This window comes from Nasonia vitripennis, chromosome 5 (assembly GCF_009193385.2).
Source record: "Nasonia vitripennis strain AsymCx chromosome 5, Nvit_psr_1.1, whole genome shotgun sequence".
NCBI classification, from domain to species: Eukaryota; Metazoa; Arthropoda; class Insecta; order Hymenoptera; family Pteromalidae; genus Nasonia; species Nasonia vitripennis.
In genome coordinates, this window is record NC_045761.1 from 1,698,462 (window position 1) to 1,722,065 (window position 23,604).

The 23,604-nt window shown below is 51.4% G+C and overlaps 1 protein-coding gene across 5 annotated transcripts in view; it reads right to left on the reverse strand.

Moving 5' to 3' along the window:
• Positions 1-16,577, reverse strand: part of LOC100122804 (protein trachealess) — a 90,125-nt gene extending 73,548 nt beyond the window's left edge. For 4 of the 5 annotated variants that reach the window (XM_031931825.1, XM_031931824.1, XM_031931823.1 and 1 more), the window contains exons 1-2: positions 15,952-16,577; positions 18-50 (exon numbers count right to left, since the gene is read on the reverse strand). In XM_031931825.1, coding sequence (XP_031787685.1) covers positions 18-50; positions 15,952-16,274 — 356 coding nt within the window. In that variant the 5' untranslated portion in view covers positions 16,275-16,577. Of the gene's footprint in view, positions 1-17; positions 51-12,610; positions 12,761-15,951 lie in introns of those variants that run through there. The other variant, XM_031931828.1, reaches the window with a different exon arrangement.
• Positions 16,578-23,604: the final 7,027 nt, after the last annotated feature.

Below are 23,604 nucleotides of genomic sequence, written 5' to 3' on the forward strand. Positions count from 1 at the left end.
AAATTCAGCTGTCTTACCTTTCCGTCCAGCACAGCGCGTCCTCTCGATACCTGCAACGAGAAAAGAGTAAATTTTATATTACGTCACAATAACGTTCTCGAGGTCAAGGAGCAACGCACACCGCATCGACGCCCTCGAGAAGAGCCGCGGTAGCCCTGTCGAAAGAGCGTGTCGCAGCTTACAGGGAAAAGCTTTTATACGAAAGCCGCCTCGAGCGCGTGAATGAGATCGCCGCCGTAAATTGCGCGCGTAAGCCTAATCTCGCGCTCTCTCTCTCTCCGAGAAGCCTCGACGGTTCTATTCTTGAGCGAATGCTGTCCTCTAATTTTTTGGAGAGCAATTAAACTCGGTGAAAATTCGGCAATAAATTATCCTGTATTGTACAACAAGCCGCGCGCGCGCGCCCAATAAGTCAAAGCGCGCGTCCCGAACAATCGAAGCGTCGTTAATCATGACTCGTATGCGCGCAGAGGAAGAAAAAAATGTCGGAGCTAGGCTTCGTACCCCCAGACGCCTCGACTCTCCTCCTCCCCTCGACTTTCGCCGGATAGTTCATATAAGTCGCGCGCGGGGAGAAAGAACGTGCGGCTGCTCACACGTGCCACACTAGGCGAGAGAGAGAGAGAGAGAGAGAGAAAGATGCTTTCGCCCGTCGACAGGGACATGATTTAAAGCCAAATATTACGACAGAGCCGGAACATTCCGAGCCGGCTTTTCGCGGATGCCTTATACTGGCACCCTTGATTCGGCGTTATTTGCCGCCTCGAGGGATGCGGGTGTGAGTGAGTTTTCGGCCTGGGGATAATATCCGCGGCAAGTATTTAGCCATAAAAATAGCTCGGCGGATGCTTTCGAGTCTGCTCTGTATACGGGCAGTTATTGCTCTGAATTGAGTCAGTTAAATGCGGTCTTCTTTCGATTCGCGTTAGTTGGCCGGTGGAAAATTACGAAAAAACAAATCTCACTAGAGAGGAAGCAAATACGAGCGCGAGACGTCTCAATCGTCCGAGTCCCATATCGCGTATAAATCCACAGTTCGAGAGCGAGAGTAGCGGCTCGACGGGCCCTTTAATTAAATCACAGAGACGCATTAGCGCGATCCGGCCTGGCGCACGTAGTACGTAGCGCTCGCGAGCTTCTCTCGGGGGTGCGATATCCGCACTTTAATAATTGTCCAGTCCCGAGAATAAGACGCCGACGCCGACGAGACGGCAATAAAGCCGGCAATAAACTCCTCGGCTGCGCTCCGACAGCTGCTCTGCTCGAGTATGCTGTGTGTGTGTGTGTCCGACGACCGTATCGCGAGATAAGAGAGACGACAGTAGTCACGCCCGAGAACTGGCCAGACGCTATGCGGTAGGGGGAGTCATAGCTGCGGCCCAATTACTAGCGCATTAAATCAATGTAGCGCGCGAGCCGCGGCAATAAACCGCGACGTGCGTATCGACACGCGGGGAGGATCGTTTTCGTTTTTTTCTTTTACTTCCTCGAATTTCGCCTGAGTCGAGAGAAAGAGAAAAAAGAGATAAAGCGCGCGGGTATATCGATGGAACTCGCAACAGCCGGTTCGCTCCGTCTCTCGAAATACACATATTATCATATCCGATATTGGCCTTCCTCAACTCCGCCTCATCTAGATTCTTGACCAGGCGCGCGTGCCGCTACACGCACACACACATACAGGGAAGACGCTCACTCGTGGGTATATACGAAGTTGCTCAGCGGCGCGCGCGCGAGCGAGCTAACTTGGGCTTTCTCTCCCCCCTTAATATATATATACGAAAGAGACGCGACGGGGCGCGATTACGTGCTTTACAAGTACTCATAATACGTGGCGACGGACGCGCTTTGCATCACACATGGCGCCTACTACTCGCGATCACGTGCCGCGTAAAGTTTAACTTTGACTTTAACGCCGGCTGCGCGGAATGTCTGCTCCGCCGTTTCCCCTATGGCCGTAGAGAGAAAGAGAGAGAGAGAGTCTCGAGAGCTTATGTAACTTGTTGTCTCTCTCACTCTCTGTTCCTTGTAGCAACGCGTGATTCGCGGAAAGAAACGTGTTAAATTTCGGGAGCTGTGTATGCTAATGCGACGCGGTGCCGAGGGGTAAGGATCATGTGCTGTTTCGAGTTTTTCTTTATGGGAGCATATAGAGTAAAGAAAATCCGCATCGATCTAGCCTGTCGACTATAAATACGCGCATAACGAGACGCGAAGTTCGTAAATCTGCATTCGGAAAAAGCTCCCGCGCCAACGACGGCTTTTTTCTCTCGCGTCGGCCTCGTAAACTAGGTCGCGCGCACTGCACATTCAGTCGCGCCGAGCGACGTATATAAATATTCTGCCCTCTCCCCCCAAAAACACGACTGATTAATAGGATCGAGTTCGAGTTCTTTCCCGCGACTAACGAATGAAGACGAGTCGATGTTCCGACGCTCGCGTAGCTTTATATCCGTGGAGGGATTTATCTCGTCTTTATCTCTGTTTTTAATATACATCGCGTCGCTCGATCGAGCCGCGCAGCTAGTTTACGAATATGTTCCCATAAAGCGATCTCGGGCCTGCATTGGCGCATAAATTTTCTCCAAACAAAAGCGCCGCGCAAAAACTTTGTCCTCCCTCCTCCTCTGAGGGGAAAAAGAGAGGAGAAATCACGCGGAAAATCACACGGCAATTTCGCGAAACTTTAGCGTAGTAGGGCGCGAGCAATCAGTTCGAAATAACTATAGGCCTGTGCTCCGCCGCTGCAGTGCGGCGTATATTCGCGCGGCGTAACAACGATTTACCATCTCGAGTTTCTCTCCCTCTCTGGGTCTCTCTTTTCTCTCTCTCTCTCTCTCTCTCTCTGTCTCCTGGCCACGATTCCCGGGCATTTTTCAGCCGAAATTGAAATGCAAATAAACGTGTAGCACCGTGAAATTTGTCTTTCGCTGCGCCGCCGCGAGAGGGTGAAAAACTATAAACCAGTATAGGTATACAGAGTACACGAGGCTCGACGGTTTCTCACCGAGTATTTCGGTAATGATCGAAGCTTGTGCCAATACTTTACGGGCCGTTGAGTAGAGCATTGCAAAAAGTGAGCTGTTGCGTCGCGGGCGAGATAATGAGTTATTGAATCGCGGCGCCGATTGCCGCAACGCTATGCTCGTTATGAAAATAGACGAAACGCCGGCGCGCTGTCTTAATTAACCTCCTTATTATCTCGCGCGCGACATCGACTGCGACTCGGCTTATCTCGGGCGCTAAGTAGCTCCCGCGCGAAAACGTCGATTCCCTACTGATCAGCGCAAAAGGGCTTATCGCGCGCGGTCTGCTTCGCCATGCATCAGAAGAGGGAAAAAGCGGCGGAAAGAGGAGCAAAAAGAGGAAGCGAAAATAAACAACGGATTCAGGAGAGCAAATAGACGAGTGGCTGCAGCAGATGCGAGCCTGTAAATCGCGTGTCGTGTAGCGGACGTGTGTTTGTGTGTGTGTCAGCGTTGCCCACAAATGGAAGTGGATTCGAGGAACAGATATAGCCGACATACCGGGCGTTCCAATTATTAAATAAAAAGGGAGACAGCGCAGGGCTGCGGCCGATAAGGAAAAGGACGCAAAACAGCTGCGACGAGCGAGCGTGTGTGTGTGTGTGCGTGTGTACAGCAGGAGCTGCTCCGATCATCCGGAGGCGCGCAAGAAAACATAGAGTGGGAGGCGATTCGCGGCCGATTTCTTCTCTCTTTCTCCTTCCGTTCTCCTCTTTTTCCTCGCGCTGCAGCAGCCCCTCGGAGGACGTTGATTCGCGATGACAGAAATTCCTGCTGCAACAGTAGCTCGTTTCTCCGTACACGCGTGTGTGCTTGTGTGTGCGAGAGAGATCTCCTTCTCTCTCTCTCTCTCTCTCTCTCTCTCGGGGCTTCGATTTGCCGCGATTAATTACTTCCTTTTATTTTGCCGATGAAAAACGAGTCCGCGCAAGCTACAATGATACCCGTGTAAGCGAGACAGAGTCCTTTGGGTCTCTCTCTCTCTCTCTCTCTCTCTCTCTCTCTTTCTCTCTCGCTCTGCTCTGCCTTCTTTCTCTTTTTCTTGCGCGAGACTCGCCGGTCTCGGAGGGGAGAGAGTGAGGCATGTGTAAAAAGAAACCGAGTCCGTGTATTCGATCTTGCGAGGCGCTGATCGCCGAGAAAAAGAGGGTATATATCGCTCTATACGACCGCTCGTTTATACGTATATACAGGCATTGTCGGCTGATTAATGCCGCATACGCCCGACCGTTTTTTCCACGTTCGCGCATTATAATCCTAAGGACGAGCGTAAACGCGCTCCGAAATCGCTTCGCGTCGTGCGCGAACCAATTTTTCCCAGCTCTTATCGCCTATTGATTGAGTTGTCGCGATATTTTAATAGCCCCGATGCAGAGTCGGCTTTATAGATATCGCGCATTTGACACGACGCTTGCTAACAAGCGCAGTCTCTCCCCTTCGCGCGCGCAAGCAGGTATATGTAGGTTCAGCCAAGGCAAAGCTCGTTGGGATAAAATGAAGCGAGAGAGCGAGCGCGGGACGGATAAGTGGAAAGTTTATTACAAGTGACGGGTGGAATTTAATATTAAAGCTTGTAATATATGACCGGCTCGGATCGCGATCGGGGATAGAATCGATCAGAAGTTAACAGCTTCAGACTTTACGCTTTGACGCGAAGGTACAACGCTGCGCGCGGCTCTTTCATTTTTCACTCGGCCACCTTCTCTCCTCCTACTCCCACACGCGCTTCTTTTTTTTCTCCTCGGCTAGCCGTGCGCACGCGGACTTTTTCTTCAGCCGTATAAAATCGGAGATGAGAAATTCTCTCACAGTAGTCTGCAGAAACGCGGTAGCCAGTAGCTTTCGTGGCGCCAATCTCGAAATTCTCCCGGCGAGTGTATAGGAGAAACGCATAAATCGAGAGGTTGTCGATGTTTCTCGATAAACTCCCTCAACTCTAGCATCGCACGCGATCGGCCGCGCGTGAGACTTTGTATCGAGAGTGTCGCAGCGCGCGAACCACTTCATCGGGCGCTTTTCTTATCGCCCCCCCCCCTCTCTCTCTCTCTCTCTCTCTCTCTCTATCTCTCTCTCTCCCAACTCTCCGCGCGTAACACATTTTAAGCGGAAACCTGGAAGCCGAGCTACTGATGCAAGTTTAGCGAGAAAACACGGGATTTCAATTAAAGAGCGACACGCTTAGTAATGAGGCGCGAATTTATTGGCGACGAAAATTATTTTACATTTTAATGAGGATCTACCGTTCTGTGTACGCAATTGGACGCTGTTTATATACAAGTATACGCGACGGCTATACCTCTCTCTCTCTGGGAAATAATAAAGGATTAATCTCCGCGTGAGAAAAAACTCGGCGGTGATAAAGAAGTTTTATGAGACTCCGAGGGGACTGTGCGCTGTCAACGCAGCGCCGCAGAAAAGGAAGACGAGGAGGAGGGCAAGAAGCAAAGAAACAGAAAAATCGGTAATGAGTCCGGCGAGCTATGCAGATATGCAAATGAAGGACGGCTCTTAAAGTCCGAACGTCGGGTATACGTATATCACAGCCGATGACGAAACTGCGCTCGCTGTCCAAATCGCGTGAAACGCTTTTGCCGTGTGCAGGGCCTACATTTTTGCGCGTCTTTTTTTGATAGCGCGTGATGCAAATAACTAGGCCGCGCCGGAACGAAACGTCGTTGGCTATAATAAAAATCCCGAGAGTTGCGCTCCCGGTATAATTATGTGTCTCGATCGGCACGAATCGCATTTGGCAACGGCTCGCTTGCTCAAGTAGCCTTACCGATCGAGCTTCCGTTATATCGGTATTATACACTTCGCGCGTGCGCACACTGTGAGCAGGGCGAATTATTGCTATCTATCTTCGAGCGCAAAATTTTCTCATCCCCCCGCGATCGAGTGTACATAAACGTGTTATATAAAAGACTCCGTCGATAGGAATCGGTATATACCGGCGCGTCGCTCCGGGCTACGATACGCGCTTCCCCCCGTTGCGGTATCTCGGAATCTGGCTGCCGCCGCCGTGTATCGCGGTTCGTCTGTATAATTTATTCTTTTTTGCATAAACCGAATCTGCGGCTGCGATCGCTCGCCGGGACAAATTACCGAGCGCGCTAGTACCGATCTTCTCTCTGTCGCGGAATCATACTGTGTACTCGCTCGGCTTATCTATATATTGATCTATAACGCCACGAAAAAAATTGTCTCTTTTCTTCTCGAAATACGCACGGATTGGCGTGTGTGGTCTGGAAATGGAAAAAGCCGCATATGAACGCGAGTCGACGCGGCGATCAATCATATCATCGTTCTACGCGATTGAAAGCCATAAATGGCCTCGCGCGACTTTTTCTCAAATCCTCCAGAGTGCAGAGCAACTAATATACGATACAAGCGAGCGCATCGACGTGCCCCCTCGTAACAATCGCCGTCCGACAAGAAGCTACACCGATCATCCGTCATATCAGGCGACCTCCGGCGCGGCAGCCTCTTCTTCAAAATCGGAAGTTCACCCGCTGCGACGCGCGACGAGCACGCGAGTATAGGAAAAAGCCGATGTTCGTCTCCCCGGTACAGCTCGATAATGCGCCGATTAAATTGGCTACGACGCGGCTAATTGCACAGCGCGCCTGTATTATTCATCGTTTATTCGTGTATGGATATGTCGGGGGGAGCTCGAGAGTCTTGTAAGGAGATGTACGACGTGGCCGAGGCTGCTTATGCGGGATAATCGATTGATTTTTCAACTATACATTGTTTATATTTAGAAGAAGAAAACGCGACTGGTCGAATAAAAACTTGTGCAATTTGTTCACCGCTAATCATCGGATTCTTTTGTCGACATTTTAATTCGATCGCCAAGCCCGTCAGTAGCAACGCTTAATAGACCTCATCAGGTGCATGCATTAAAAATGACTTTAGATCCGTACATACCGCGTGTGTAGGCAGAAAGAAAGACTGGATCGGTCGTGGGAAAATTCGCGAGGCCGGCTGCACTTGTCTTCAACGACTTTAGCAACCGAGCCAGAAGCTGCAGTATATACCGAGAGCTCGAAGGCGGCAGCGAGTTAATAGCCGAAAGCGCTGCCACTCGCTCGTAATTGAAATGGACGTTAAACAATGAACAATCGCCTCCATCAAGCCACCTCACGTACGAGTCATTTTCCTCCTCTATAGCGTCTCTGGATTATCCCCTTCAATTCTGCTCTGCACGAGGGCATATCTTTATACGAGTCAGCCGATGTATATACTTCAAAGTGCCGATAGGTGGCGCAGGGCCACTTTCTGGTAATAGATATAGCGGTGTGCCGTCTATGCCGAGACAGCCTCGTTGTTTCGCTCGTGCTATAACTGCTGGCTTCATATTCTCTATTTTACACTGATAATGCAACTATGCTCAGTACTTGAACTTCGGTACCTGAACGTAAAGATACAAGTACAGCTGAAGAAAAAAAGCAGGAGAAAAAGGTAACGGAAAGACTGATATGCTCCGCTCTCCCTTCTCTCTATATCGAAGACTCGACGCGCGACGGTTGCTTCGCTCCGAGGCATTATTCACCATTACGCCTATTACGGGTCTTATAGGTATCGAAAACGCTCGCGCGGCGACGACGAGAGGGAGAAAAAACAGCGTTATTGGAAAGCGCGTGTACCGCGCGAGAGTATGGGTTTTTCTCATGACTCGGCTCTGGGGCAATCGAGCGTTTTTAGGAGATCGAGCTCCGCTGAGAAAATAATCGTGACTGCGTGAAAATTCCTGCGGTTTGTTGTTGTCGGAGAAAAAAGAATCGAACGAAATCACCGTTACGAGGAGGTGCCAAAGTGTAAAACACATACGCCTGCTCGCAAATTCGTCGTCGTCGTCGGTAATAAGTTAAATCATCTCGACATAACGGTGCGCTCGTTAAATCCGAGACGAGGACGCGCGCGTGTTATGCGCTCCTGCTTCGTTTTTTCGCCGGCTTTCGGGGTGATTGTCTTCCTCTCCTCTCCGGGAGCCGAGGCTTTTTTTGGGAGAACCGCCGACGAGCCGGACGCGCTTCGGCGGACGTTTCGAGGAAGAAGCGTGCCGGTGGTTTATCGGCCGCGTGCGCGCGGAAAAAATTGAAGGAATAGCCGAGGTGCGAGTGAACTCGAGATGTGTACTGTGTGGTATAGAGAGAGAAGAGAGCGGTTAATCGGCGGCGTTTCTCCGCTCGCGGTGACGCGCTCGCCCACGGAGCCACTTGACCTCCCGACGCCCCCGTATCTTACATTTAACCTTATCAAGTCGCCTCGACTGCGGCTAAACCCTCGGCTACTGCTGCTGTTAAGCCCGGCGGCGTGTCTAACCTACTTTGCATCTACTTGTTCAATTTCGTTGTTGTGTTCCCGCGCACTCGGCTGCATTCTTCCTCTTGTTTTATTTGTAATCGACGCTGTAAAACTCAATCGCCTCGCGAATACTCGATTGACCGCGAGGCGTATCTCACGTCGCGCTCTCGTCACGGCGAGTCAACACGGCTAATTTGCGGCTCTTTGCAAGATCGACATTAAAATCAAATATTTACTCGATCGTTGCCTCTACCAATTAACGCTGCCCGAATCTGCGTAATTTTTATTATCATCGATGCAGGCCGTTGCGCTCATAAAATCACGGCGATTCAATCGTTTACGCTTCGCAAAATTACTTACAAATTACGCGCGCTAAAATGAAAATAAAATCGCACTTTTCGCGCGCAAAAGTCCGGCCGATAACTCAAGAGCCAATGCGTGTTTGCATTGCGCATGAAATACGAGGCGGCCATCTCATTATTATCCGAGGCCGGCGCACGGCTCGTTTGAGTAATGTGTTTTTATATTTATTGGACTCACGACTCGGAGCGCGAGAGAGTAGGTAGGCGCGTGTATTACAATAACGCGCGATGATTCACGAGCTTCTTGCGCTTGTCGCAGCTGCTGGGATATCCCTTTTTTCCTCGAGAACCGCGAGGATTTTCGCGTTGTTATACGTCGGAATGCGGTTTCGTCCCGATAAAAATCTCTTGTATCTAGATACCTATAACTATACGAGCGCGAGAGTAATCGTTCGACGGTATCGGCTCATTAAAATATAGTTCGCATCGATCATACAGCAGCAGCAGTAGCGAGCATCTGTCGAAGGCGTCTATTATTCTTCTGATTAGGCATCGCGTTGTGCGGGAAGGCGAAGGAGAAGAAGATCCACTTTGCGGGAGGGATAAAAATAAAAGACGAATCGGCCACCCCAGCGCGCGGTATACATACATCAAGCGATTGGCATCGAATCCCCGAAAAGTCTCTCGCAGATAAGACGTCGTCTCTCGTCTACACAGCGTATAGCTATATATACAGAGCTGTGAGAGTGGAAGAGGGGCCGCACATAATGAGCGCGGCAGATTTTGAAATATACATTATACGCGGTGTCGCTCCTGCCGGATTATAAGCTTATGCATGCGGGAAAGCCACTCTGTATTTTTCTTTGATATCCCGGCCACAGTTGATTTGAATAAAAATATTCCGCGAGTCTTGCCTCTCTTCTTACGCCGACGCGAGTGTGTTGCGCGCGCGCTGCTGCTGCATGGGGGCTCATTAAATATGTATAGCCGGCACTCGGGCGTCGTCGCCCCCTTTTCTTCCCTTCCTTCTCTCGCCAGCTCCTACACTACACAGCATCCGATAATGCTGGAACATCCAGCGTGATTAGATGAAACATATGCTGCTGTTCGCTTATTTTCGATCAACAAGTTTGCGGAAAATTCGCGGCCAATCAATTTCTCCCTCGACGCGAGAAAAGCTCTCTCGCTCTCGATCCTGACAAATGCCCGCGAGCGGTGAGGCGCTAATCGCCTTTGCAAATTAACAGCTGCCTCGACGGTGATCCTCACACCCCCGACGATCGGTATTAATTGTTCCCCTCGCTCGCTGCCGGAAGAGCGTGTCTCCGCGAAAGCACGGCTTCTCGTGATTCTTTATTAAGATAGAACGTCAGCGACGCGGTTTCATTTCTCGCCGAGAGAGACTCTGAGAAAGAGAGAGAGAGAGAGAGAGGGAGAGTGAGCGCGGAACAAATGGCTCGCAAGTTATCACCCTCGGGCTGTGTGTGCGGCCAAACACGGCGTAAGGAAAAGAGCAGTGGCGGCAACCCTCCCATTTAAAAAATGTAAATTCGTTAATGCAGTGCGGCTGCTACACTGGCGCCGCTGTGTGCGCGGGGGTGCAAAAATTCGACTTCGCTCCCTCGCGTGTACCCTATTACCTGAGACTATTATCCAATACAAAAAATCAAATAAAGTATGCTAAGCTACGCTCCGAAGAGTCTCTCCAAGGGAGAGAGAGTATTTTTTCCATCTCTCCCTTCTTTTCGCTGCGACGCCCTTCTTTTCGCCACTCTCATCGCCGAGCGCAGGAATTAACTCGCGGCGGCGGCGCGCGAGAGAGTCTTCTCATTAACTTTGCAACCCGCTCGACGCCGTTTTCCGTCGCCCTTCTCGCTCTTGTTCTCGTTTTACGCTCGCTTTTTTCTCTCTCTTCTCGCTACGAACTCCAACGACTTATATACGAGGTGTCGATTTGTCCCGCCTCGGCTTTATGTTGCGTGTAACGACGTGATGAAAATTTGCTTGACGGATTCTCGATCGTACTGCCGTCGATGACTTTTTTACCTGCGAGTGTTATTTCTGTCGAGGAAAACCTACTCCTCGCGCATGATTAATTTGAAATTCAAAAAGACCTCGCGCTGCACAATAATTTTTCCATCAAAGCTCGTCATTGTGAACGAATTACGAAGATGGAGCGCGACTCGGTGTAATACTCGGGAGAGAGAGAGAGAGAGAGAGAGAGAGAGAGAGAGAGAGAGAGAGAGAGAGAGAGAGAGAGACGGCGGGAGCAAGTGGCTCGTTACGCGCAACCTGGCCCATAAATTTTAACCTTTATTTTATTCAACATCTGGAATACTAAAGCTTGTTTTATGGGCGCCAAAAGATTTATCTATTTTTTCACGACTCCTTCTCTCTCTCTCATAGTCGTACAGCGCTCGCGCGCGGCAAACGAGTTACGTCGCGACCGTGCATTAAAAAACGCCCCATTCAGAGAGCGCGAGATCTCTTTTATATTGTGTACCAGCGCACGTCGTAGTTTCACAAACAAGTAGGCATATAACGCCGTAGAGCGGCTTTCGTAAAAATAATGCACGCCGACACATTTGCGCGCGAAAAAACCGAGCGAGAGAACATTATATTACGCTGTACGAAACTCTCTACGCTCGCGCATATCGAGCGTTGCGCAACTCGTGCTTTTCGCGATAATGTTCACGTCGTTTGACAAAAAGGTGCTGTGTGTGTTGGTCAACGATCGAGCAACCTCTCAGACGCGCGAAAAACGTATATATGCGTTGCGAAAGGAGTAATGCGCTATAGATGATTTTAAAATTACTCGCATTATAAGATTCTCCGATTGTCATTATCGATTGCGAAAAACGGCGCGATAATTCTTTCGAAACCCATCGCGCATAGTGTATAAGAGGTCATGATGGTATCATCACGCAGGCCACCCATAGCACGAAAACAGCTCGACGCTGCCGCTTAACCCACAGCCGCGTGCGCGCGAGCGGCGATCGGAAATCGCTCGCGCATTACAGTACAGGTTCCGCGGCCCGGCGTGTGCGCCTCGTGACTGATCGCCGACACGCACGGGCCGATGTACGGGTGTACCTACGCTCTACACCTATAGAGGCGGGCGGATCATTCTAGCCGAGTTCAAGACCTCCCAGATCGACGATGCGAGGAAGCTATTAGATTATCGCGCGCGGATGATGAATCGCCGCTAATGGCACGGACGGAATAATGAGTTTGCGCTCTTCCTTTCCGAATACCAGCAGAAAAGAAGAAATAACGAGGTGTCGCGCGCATTCCACCTGACAAAAATCATCCTCAAAGTTGGCAAAAATTCCTGCGAGTGCGTTCGTCAAGGCGAGAAATTTCCGGATCGTAATCGGCCCTCTACACACGCTCGAAATCCCTTCACGCGCAAGAAGCGATGATTTACGGAACGTTTAACAGACGGAATAAGCTTCTTGCGTACGCACACACTGCAAGAAAAAGGGAGAGACGATCGCGTAGTTACACGCACGACTACACCGATCGGCGCGATCGGCAAAACCAATCGGCTCCTCTCTGCGTGTATACGTGTGTACAGAACTACACACACGTACACCGAATTTCGGCTTTTTACGCGGCGCGGCACGTGCGGCGGCATTACGCTCTATAGGTGTACCCGAATCCCGAGCCGCGTTCCGCAGCGCAAAAAGTGGTCGCGCGCGCGCATACTTTCTTTTCGGGGGAACGATCGAAAGAAACAAGGTGCGCGGACAAAAAAGCTAGGGTATTACAAAAATGAGACGGATCACAGTAGAGCTCGTGCTCGCGATATTAGCCGTGTGTGCATTATATCGGGGGACAGGAATAGGACACGATCATTACAGCGAAGCCGCTAATTCCGCACGCAGGATGATCGCGCGCGCGCAGGCTCGATTCCAGTGCTTATCCGCCTCTCGGTAACAAGCGAGCCATCATCGTGAGCCGAGATATAATTACCATTCAATCCCGATGCAGCTCTGGCAATCTCCTCCGTATCTGCGAAATTCGCGGCGCAGCCCGCCGGAATATAAGTCCCGCTCGCAGCTCTCCTCCTACGCCGCTCCTCCTACTCTTCCTGCTTCCTTTCAGTCCCGCGCTCACTCTCTGCCTCTCTCTATATCTGGCCGAAACTGCGGCAGCGGAGCAGTCGACTTCTTTTTGTATCGAGGGCTCGAGCCGCTGCCGCCGTCGACTGCAATCAGAATTGATTATAGCCTGCCGAAAGTCCGGCGCGGCGGCTGCTGCAGCCGTATTATACAACGACGCGCCTGCGGGCCTGCCTCCGCACGCACTTTTCTCTCTCTCTCTCTCTCTCTCTCTCTCTCTCTCTCTCTCTCGCGCTCTTATATTCGCTCGCTTTCTCCCGATCTATCTCGCACCAGCAGCGCTTTTATTATTATTTTGATCGCTGCAGGGGAGGGGGAGGCGAGTAGCCAAAATTGCCCCGGCCGCCCGTCTCTCTCTCTACACGGGGCTGCAGCAGTGTGTGCTTGCCTTTTCGATTAGCGCCTAATGTGCATGATAATTACGGTGATTACGGATTCGCCGATCCACATTGTTGTTCCGCCGTTCCTCGCGCAAAGTTGAGCGCGAGTCGTCACGGGTGCATTCCTCGAGTGCGCGCGTTCAGCAATTAGCCGTATCTCTCGATTGTGATGGAAGATCGCGAGACGATATCATTGACATCGACGATTACCGTCGACAATTATTTTAAACGTCCTGCGATGCCTGCTGACAAAAAACAAATGATCGATCGCCGGCTTCCCCCCCGCGCGTTGTACTGCATCAGCCGGTCGCGAGCTTTTTTTCCCGGGAGCGAAAACTCCTCGAAAGATCGAATCGATCTCGCCGCCGTAGCTCACGTGAAATTCGTAATTCGACAGCGATTTTGGCAAATGAGCGTGTACTTAAAGCTCGTTGTCGGACAACATCGCTAAGGAAAACGAGAAGCTCGTACTCGCAGCGATCGGCATCGCATTGCGGCGCTCTTTTTCTCCCGCGGCTGCAGCCTCTCTTCTCCTGCTTCTCCTTCCTTTTTTTCCACGTACTTATAAACTCGCTCATCCTTTTTGTCGCTCGGCACAGTGTTGCGATCGTTAAGGAATTACGCGTTAAGCGATCCATCGTCTCTCTGCATGAATCTAAATTTAATTCGAGCCGATATTCGACGCCGCGTAAGAATTCAAAAACGCCGATTAAAAATAAAAGTTATATTTAGGGCTCCATACCTCTATAGTATCGAGTCCCTATAACCTACTCCCGGAGATCAGCAGCTCATCACGGCGGCATCGAACCATGTCTGATGTACACCCGAGACAAGAAAGCTGGGCAAAAACCTTCCAGCGTAGCCTCCGCGCGTTATTTATCGGCCGGTGTGCAGCAGCGGCAATAGCTTCTGTTGTTCTAACCGCGCCGATATAGGTGCGCGGCGCAGACAGGCAGGAAGCGAAAAAGCTTCCCTCCTTTTCTTCTCTAATCTACGCGGCGCAACGAGGCCGCGCGCTCGCGTAAATAAGCCTTATTAGCGTCTCTGCAGCTTCGTAACCACGGCATTTTATTAGGGGATCTCTCTTTCCGACAGAGCACTGCTCCACTTCGCCGATAGAGCTTTGCTGATTGCCCCCGCGTGATTTAGCAGCTCGGCTGTGTGCATGCGTTCTTTGAAATGATAATTGGGACGTTCGTCAAATGTGCAACGATCGCGAGTCTGTGTTTTTTCCCGCGCGAATCGATCAGGCCCCGGTACTAATTGTTTCCCAACCGATCGAATAAATCAAACGCGCGAGAGATCCGAGGAGCTGCAACGGTTAAATTTAGAATTTTGTAGCGCGCGACGAGCGGCCCTCGATTGAAGGACCGGCTCTCCCTGCCTCGGCGTCGCAAAAAGATCGGGGCCGAAACGTGGGGGGACGCAGTGCCGAACTTGCAGCGGCAGCCTTGAATACGCTCTCTCGCTCTCGCCGCTTCTTATGCGCATGCGGTCCTGAATCCGCGTCCGGCCCTATTAGTAGTTGGCTGGCCCATCATTCAATAACGCTCGGAGCGCGACCAGCCGCCTATACTCGACGTCGGCGTTCTCACTCGCCTCGTCTTTCTATGCGCGCATGCGACGTGTGATTTTTCGAGCGAGTTCTTCTGCCCACGCTGGGTCGAAAATTCGCGCATTCAATATCCGTTATCGGCGTGGAAATAATCGGTATGATTTCGTATGCAGCTCGGAGTCTCCTGATCGCGTGCCGTCTTCGTTTAGCGCGCGCTCGTCGGATAAATCGCGCAACGTTCTCTTCCGGTCTGCCCCGCGGACATGGGCCTGCATGCCGACAGACAATGAAGGCTTTTGACTCATCTATTATGTAATACATGGGATGTTTGTTTTCGGAATATTTGGCGGCGGCTGATGTCGTTCAACTGGGAATTTAATGCGGGTGGATCGGAGTGACGAAAACGGTCTTGGCAGTTTTCGTTTAATTATATACGGATATAGAGGAATGCTAATGAGTAACGGTAAGACTCATACTATAGCCAGTGGCGCACAGGAGCTTCCGAAAAATTGGCAAAACTCATTTTATTGTTGTTAACATCGGCACATCTAGCGAACATCCGCGTTACAGTCGAGAATGCATCCCGAGATTGGTCCACATAGGACGTCTACTCGAGCATTAGCATGACAGTTCAGTGAGTAAATCGTGGCTCTACTTGCTCTATTTTTAGATCTCGCCCGTATACGACGACGGGCCGCGCACTCGCTACTCGTGTCCGGTTGTTATTTGCTCTCATCTCGACTGCAGCTCTACATAAGTCTCTCTCTTATTCCATCATTGAGCCTTGTATCTACCGCGTAGCCGCGTACAAAGAGCCGTGTAGGTATGTGAATTCAGAAGTGTTCGACCCTGAAGGAACGAAGGCGAAATAAAATCGTTCAGCCGTCAAAACAAATAGGCTTCAGCTTACGTGTCAATAACTAAGGTAGTTTGCAAATGACTGATAGAGACCTTCCGGTTGATTGATATATTGCACTCGACGACTTATGTTATCTGCGCGATACCGATATAAACACACGTTATCTCTAATTTGTTGACGCGCGAGCCACACGTGCATTCACTACACACACAAGCAGCGGCTGATCAGAGGATGATAATCGATGGAAAAGGGACAGCCGCGTGGGATAATTGATAGTCGAATGCTAATGCCCCGCACGAGTCGGGAATCATAATGGGTTTCTTTGGTCGTCCGCCGACGGTTCGCGCGCAGCGCTGTGTAGCCGAAGACGTTGTTTCCGCGCTACGATGTAGACTCACCTGTAGTAGGGGAAGGCCTGCGACACGTGGAGATCCATAGGCATAGCCGGGTGACCGGCAGCGGCAGCGGCAGCGGCCGCGTGGTGCGCGGGCGCCGGTGCGTAGTCAGCCCCGGGCGGCTGCATCATCCCGGCGGCGTGACCCGCCAGCACCGCGCCCCAGTGGAAAGCCCCGGGCGGGCCGGTCATCGCACCGCCGCCGCCGGCCGCGCTCTGGTGGTGATGGTGGTGGTGGTGGTGGTGCTCGAGGCCCCGGGCCGTACCACTGCTACTGATGTTGGGCACGTCGGCGGCGGCAGGTCCGACGCCTCCGGGCCGGTGCATCAGCCAGCCCTCCACCACGGACGGGACGAGGCGCGCGCTCCGTCTTTGTTTCGGCGAGTCTGTCCCACGATACAACTATTCACTGGTCGAACGAGCGGCGGCGGTATCAACGGCACAGGCACTGAGAGCTTTACACGGCTGTCGTCGCGGAGAGAAGCACAGAACTGACGGATCACGCTCCGCGGCTACTGCTGTCGGCTGCAACTGGCGAACGCACTGCTGATGCAGACCGCGGTGGCTGCGGCGGCATCGTGAGAGGGAGAGAGAGAGAGAGAGAGATAGAGAGTGGCGGCGGCGCGGCCTTTGGCTCGGCCATGAATGACGCGCGGCCGCGGCGAGCCTCGGTGAGACTCGCGGGGGCGGGGCTTAGCGGCACACGCTCACGCACACCACGTGACTGCCGCACCACCCACCACAGCAGCCACCGCCGGCGAGCCCTCTCGCGGAGGCTGCTGCTGCTGCTGCTCCTGCAGCCTCTCTCGGGGAGATGTTTCTGTTTTGGTAGTCCTGAACCCGCTACTGCTGGCGATGCCGATCTGGATGCGGGATGGCGAGGGAGCTTCGCTTTCCGAATCCGAGTCTCAGGATGGCGCTTGTCACCGGTGCTCGACGTGTTTTAACGAAGGTGCATTAATGATCGCGATGAGCCAAGAGCCGTCTGCACGAGCCCTCACCCCTGCACATCGACGCGAGGGAGACGCGAGGAGGCGGAGACCGCGACGGCGCGTTCGAGTGTCTCTCTCTCTTCCTCCTCCGCATCGGCGAGGATTCGCACTGCAAGAGGGAGAACAGCCAACGACACCCTCGCCGCGCTGCTTTCTATGCTATACTCCCGCCGTTGCCGTAACACTTGTTGAGCTACACGCGTTGCGCTGCTTCGTCTCTTTCTCTCTCTTTTCTCTATTGTTATTCGGATTTCGTAACAGTGCCTTAGCTGCGTCTGTATTAAAAAACTAATGCTTAGGATAACCATGACCCTTTCTGCCATATATAACGCTTCAGCAGTTAATTGCTGTGCTTACTATTGCATCTGATTAGTAGAAGAGCCAGAGTATAGTCAGACATAAATGCTAGACATATAACGAACCCATGAGCTGATCCGTGTTTTTCTCACGTATATTTAAAAATAACTTTAGTATAATTCAAATAAAAAAAATCCGCAAATTAAATCTACAAAGTCCTCAAGCATCAATCACACACAGTATACGCCACAGCTTAGCGCAATCCCCGTCGTTTTTTTCTCCATGAAAAGTCGACAATCTCATCGGAATGCACAATTAAAGGCTCCCACTCGGGCAATATTAACTTTCCAATGTATTTACAAATCGAGACAGCAGCGGCAGCAACGGCAACTTTACACCCGCGCGCCACTGCCCATTAAATCACCCGAGAGGTTCGCGCTCCACTACCGGCGACGCTCCTTACTTCGCCTTCTCGGTTTTTTTTACTCTCGCCTTTCCCGGGGGCGAGCCGGCGCTACAATAAAAAATTTAATCAAAATGCCCTCTTGGTAATTTACAGCTCGCAGGCTCAACCCTTCCCTCGAGAAACCGCGTATATACGCTGCCGGCTCCTTTTTCTTGCGCAGCTCCGGAATCGCGAGACTGCTAGGCTTCTCGTATTTTCCTGGCTTTTCTTCTCTTGATTTAGACAGCACAAATACGCGTTTCTTCACGTTCGAATCCACTCGTCTTATTTTCTCCGCGCGACGTAAGTATCAAACGGATCGAAGCCGGGAAAGGAGTGAGCCGCCCTGAGGAGCGAGCAAGGGAGAGCATCGGGAGCGAGAAGAAAGCCCCGTAAGAGTCGTAGAGTGGCGTCGACGGCGCGATGCGGCCCATTTGCCGCGAGCAGCAGCGGGGGGTCGTCAGCCATAAAAATAATACCTCTTGTCTTCACTCATTTGCCGGCAGAGCGTGTACCTTCGGCTTTTTCTCGGCGAGCGACCCGCGCCCCTCGTAAATTGCGAATTAGAGCGAACTTTACCCATTACGTGGATGCTGTGCTCTCTCTCTCTCTCTCTCTCTCTCTCTCTCTCTCTCTCTCTCTCTCCGCTCGCTGTGTGTCTTTCCTTCCCGAAGAAATTCCTCTGGTCTCTGCTCCGATTGTCCCTCATCCACGTACGCGATCGAACCTCTCGGACTTTGTCCCGACGATGTTTTAAAAACGTCGAGAAAAACATCGCGAAGTCAGCCAAATGGACAGCGGCTCAAGCGTAAAGGGAAAGATTATTCCCTCATTAAATAAATCGCCGGGCTTATTGATTCGAGCATTATTGTATTTAATAATGCAAAAGCGCACCAAGACGCAGATAATACTCTGTCCGCGGGGCGAAGGAGGAAATGCATCAGGTGTGAGCCGTAATAACACGGCTCGCGCGCGCGCGCGCAGTCGTGCCCTCCGACCCCCGGCGCAATATCCAGCCAAGAGAGAGAGAGAGAGAAAGGCAAAAAGGAGCGAGCGCATAGGAGTAATCACGATCCAGGCGTTCGTATCAATCGGCCCGGAGAATCATTACGCGTCGGGAAAAACGTCTGATCTGTACGGGGATTACTGTGCATGTGCGAGGATCAAAGGGATCGATGTAACTACGTCAAGTACCCTTGATTCGCCGACGCGGACGATTGAGCGTGTCACTGCAGGCGCGGCGGCGGGCTCTTTGACGCTGCGTTGGGCTTTGTCTCGCTTTCTCAGGACAGATTTTCTTATTCTCGTTTTGTTTCCGAAGCATCTAAAAATAAAGCATAATCCGCATCTCTTGATGTCACTATAGAGCTTGTAAACACCTCCCAGTGTCGCCCTTCAATCCAATAAACAAGTGCGCGCGGGCGAAATGAAATTTTTTTCTCACTCGCTCTCGGGCAGCTCTAATTTAAAGCGGCTTTTTAACGCCGCGCTCGAAGATTTTAGGCGCTTTTACTTTCGCGCGATAAAGCGACGAGTAGAGCAGGAGAAGGCGCGCAGTAGGAAAAAAAGCGCGCGAAGCGAATCGCTCGCGCGCAATAGCGGGGGTCGAAAAACGGGGGAGGCGCGAGAGAGAGAGAGAGAGAGAGTTTTTACTGCTCTTTTTTATGACGCAATATAGGAGAGGCCGGACGGCTCACGGAACTAAACCTATTACCGGCATACCGCAACTCGCTGATCAAACGTATAGCTGTAAAAAACAAAGCGCGAGAGACAAAGTTAAATGAGCCGCCGTCGGTAATTACGTGCGTGGGTGTTTGCGTGTATATAGCATACGTGTATAGGGTGAGAAATATTTATTGTCCGAATATCGTATGCGCGAGGCGGCATTGAAATATTTATATTAAAATCAGATCAATGGGATTACTCCGCGACAAGAGAGGACATCGCGGGGGGAGACCGGTGTTTGGTATTAAGCTCGAATTAACACAGGCTCGGGGCAAACATATTGTGTGCGGCGTGACCCTCTGTCTCTCTTTTCTCGGGATTCCGACGGGGCGCGTCCTAAAAAGACGCGAGAAATCTTTATGAAAAGCCATAATTCATTTTTCGCAGCTGCTTCGGCAGAGCCTTCGGATTCTCCAGTCCCGCGGCTCTCTCTCTCTCTCTCTCTCTCTCTCTCTCTCTCTCTTTCTCTCTCTCTCTCTCTTACTCTCGGGGAAAAATTTACGATTGTCCCCGCGTGTAATAAATCGTCCGGGCATAAGAATTCAGTAATGCCGTACAGGTTCGTATCGCGCATCGAGAGGGTTGTTGCTCGAAGCCCCCGAGTGGTTGTATGAATTAGCGAAAAAGTCCATTGCGCCGTAATCCAGTGTCGCAGAGCCGAGGCGGCAAAAGGCTCACATATAGCAAGTCGAGGAGGCGAGAAAGCAGAGGTGATAGAGGAAAATCGTAAAGAGAGAGGGGGAAGAGGGCGAGAAAAGAGAAAAAACGAGGCCGAGAGGGGAAGGGATGCAAGTAAATGATAGAGAAAGCGCAGGAGAGGGAGAGAGTAGATTTAGGCTGTTTGCAGCAGTGGAGATGCGGGAAACGAGCCTCCGGTAATGAAAAGCGCGAGCCGCATACCAAGTAGCAGCCTCTAGTCCGACCTATAGATATATCCGCGCGCGCGCGCATGCTGGGGGATGAGAGGGAGGCTGAGAGGAGAGGGAGTTCCTATAACGGATAGTGGTACTAGGTAAAGGGCCAGACGTTCGACCTCGTCTCTCTCTCTCTCTCTCTCTCTCACTCAGGCGTTTCTCGAATCACGTAGAAAAGAACGGAGCCAAGAGGCTTCGTTTCGCGCTCCTGATGGAACTTTTGCTACACGAGCTAATCGTCGATGCTAATCCGACTGTTCGAGCATCGCTCTCTCCCCAAAGAAACGCGGGTCATCGGCGAGGAATAGAATTTCCCGGACTTTGAAGCTCTCGAAAAGAAGCTCGACTTTCGAGGGCATCGGTCAGTGTGTAACGGCCAAGAGCCCGGCGCACATTAAATTTGTATTTTTACGCTGATTCCACGGGTTATCCGGCTACGTGCCGAGAAAGAAAATCGCCCCGGCGATTAACGATCGCCGCTCCCCGGAGACCTGCCGAGAGGCAACTTGGCCGTATACGTACACACACAAACACACACATGCCCGAGAGGAGAGCAGGTGATACCCTCCCGCGCGGATCTTCTTCGGTCCCTTCGATGTTATGGCGCGCGATACGGAGAAACGCGCTCGCTCTCGGTTTGCCGCGGATATTTTATTTAGTAGCTATCAAAATTTATAGATTCGGAGCTAGAAGTAACAATGCGGGAGCCGGCGTAATCCCGACGGATTTTTTTTCTCTCGGATCCTGATGTTTGACCGATGCAAATTTCTCCCAATGATCATACGCGCCTCCTCGAGATGGACAGGAAATCGTCAAAGATGCATGAAATATACCTATAGGTTCGCGCTGTATCGAGGTGTATTTTCCCCGAAAACAACCAGCGCGTCTGCGTTGAACGATTACATTTGTCAGGCAGCGACAGACGGAGAGGAAAATTCATTTGAAAAAGCCGAGCTGCGCGTGAAATACTGCTAATTTATTCGCGGAGAGATCAACGGAAAAAACGAGAGAGGGAACTGCAGCGATTTATAACGCTACGCGACGCCGGAAATAATTCACGAAAGAAGAAGGCGCGAGAGAGCAAGAAAAGTAGAAACGAGAGCGAGTGGATGAAATTATACCCCGGTGTATTGTAAACGTCGCAAGCGGGCTCGCGACGTCGAAGTTGCGGGGCTTGACGAGCGCCTCGCGTCTTCCCGAGGCGTTTTCGGCGCGCGAGATTTTTATTGGATTTAAATACGCCCCGGCATATTTTGAGAAGCCGGACTCCTGGGGTTTAGCCAATCTTGTGTACACGGGGAAAATCGGTTTACACCTGCGTGTAACGGCGCCCGAGGGATTGCGCAGGTTGAACTTGGTTTACCGGAGCTGAATAATCGCTCTGATTGAAAATATAGCCGTTAATCTACAATTTTCGTGGAAATTCGAACGAAGCGTTTATTCTTTGGTATATGGTCGCGTGACAGCATAATAAAACTATAAAGTAGCAGATAAAGCTGAATTAAGCATAAAGGAGGATTAACAGATCGGCGCGGATAAAGCAAACGGTGCACTTTGCAAATATAATAAACAGAGCCTGTACGTGACGGAAATTCCATCTCCGAGCACACCACTCTCTCCCTGCAGCATCGGAGCATTTTATTTCGATACCTAATCGAACTCCCCAGTCGCCCATACAAACACACACAGAGCATACCCACCTACCCCGTCTTCCGTCAGATATCGACGTAATCGTTCGAATAAATTTCTTCGCTCCCCATATATGCACTTGGAAAACTTTGCCTCCTCCTTATAATTACCTCGCGATACGGATCTTCGATTTGAAAAATCGTCGAACAACTTCGCCTTATCTCGCGATGTACCGCAGAGCGGTAAAAGGCATTGGGAGTCAAAAGCCGCTGGTGTAGAGAATGCGGTGTACGCCGTCAGTGGACACGCTTTTAAATCCCCATTTTAATTTTCCCGCAAGCACTTGATCCCCCTCGCTGATGGGGGTTTTATTCATGCAAAGCGCCAGGGCTTGACCACTGACCCACTTGGGGATGGGCTTATAACGACGTCGGCTCGATTTTATCCCTTTAGACTGTCCTTTATAACCTCGCGTGGACGGCGATTAGGCGGCGCGTGCAGTTTTCCCACGCGTCGTTTTTCCTCGTTCGTTCGTTATTCAATCTGCGGATGCCAAGATTTCGCGACTGCAGAAAGTCCAGTCAATTAGTGGATTTTGCGAACAAAGGAAAAAATACGTAAACACACAGGCGCGCGGAGACAGAGGCCTCGGAAATTCAACTGCGCCGGTGGACGACATCGTCGTCGGGCTGATGAGAAAAGGAGCCGTTTGGACTCGTGACGCTTGTGCAAATATTGTGAAAGGTAATGAAGCCACGAGAGCAAACGTTGCCGGCGGACGAGAGAGCGCAGAAAGAGAGACAGAGAATATTCGTGGAGGCGCGCGCGCGTGCAGTCTTGACCCGTGTCACCGGGATTACCGAGCAGCCAGCTCGGCTTTATCGGGGGATCGAGAGTGTATACCTAGAGGACAGTCCTGCTTTAATCACGAGGCAGCTCTATAGCTCTCTTTCTCTCTCTCTCTCTCTCTCTCTCTCTCTCTCTCTCTCTCTCTTCCGAAATCCGACTCTTATTTTCGGCGAGGAAGAAACGTTGCTCTTCGATTCTCGTCTCGCGCTTTGAGAAGGAGAAAAAACTTGCCTCGTAAAGATGAATACAGCCGCGGCGTACAGTCGGCGGTTCGCCAGCGCGCGCACACAGGGCATCAAATATACATTTTTACTGCCGAGCACGCGCGAGCGCGGTGTCCCTTAACTCAAACGAATTACTCCGATTTCCGTAAGTGCGGGAGGCCCTTAAGGCCGCCTCGCCGGCGGGTTTAATTTATTTGCGATTGTACTCGAAAACGGAAGCGCGCTCTTTTTACTCTCGAAATCATACCCCCGCTGCGCGGCAGCCCAGAGCTCCGAAACTCATCTCGAAGATGACAAACTAATTTCCCTCAGCGGCTGCACGCTTCTCATAAATCAAAGAGAGGGATGCAGTAGCAGTAGCGCATCAGCATATACACCGAGGGATGCAACTTTCCGCGAGAGCTCGATGGAGTAACCGCGTCACGTTGTCACGTCGAGGGCAGCAGCAGCAGCAGCGGCAGCGACGACGAGGCCAGCATAAATAAGCCCCGGGCTTTACGAGCACCTATAGCTCGCCTCGGAGCATACGCCGCGAGAGAGAGAGAGAGAGAGAGAGAGAGAACTTTGGTGTTGTGTATATAG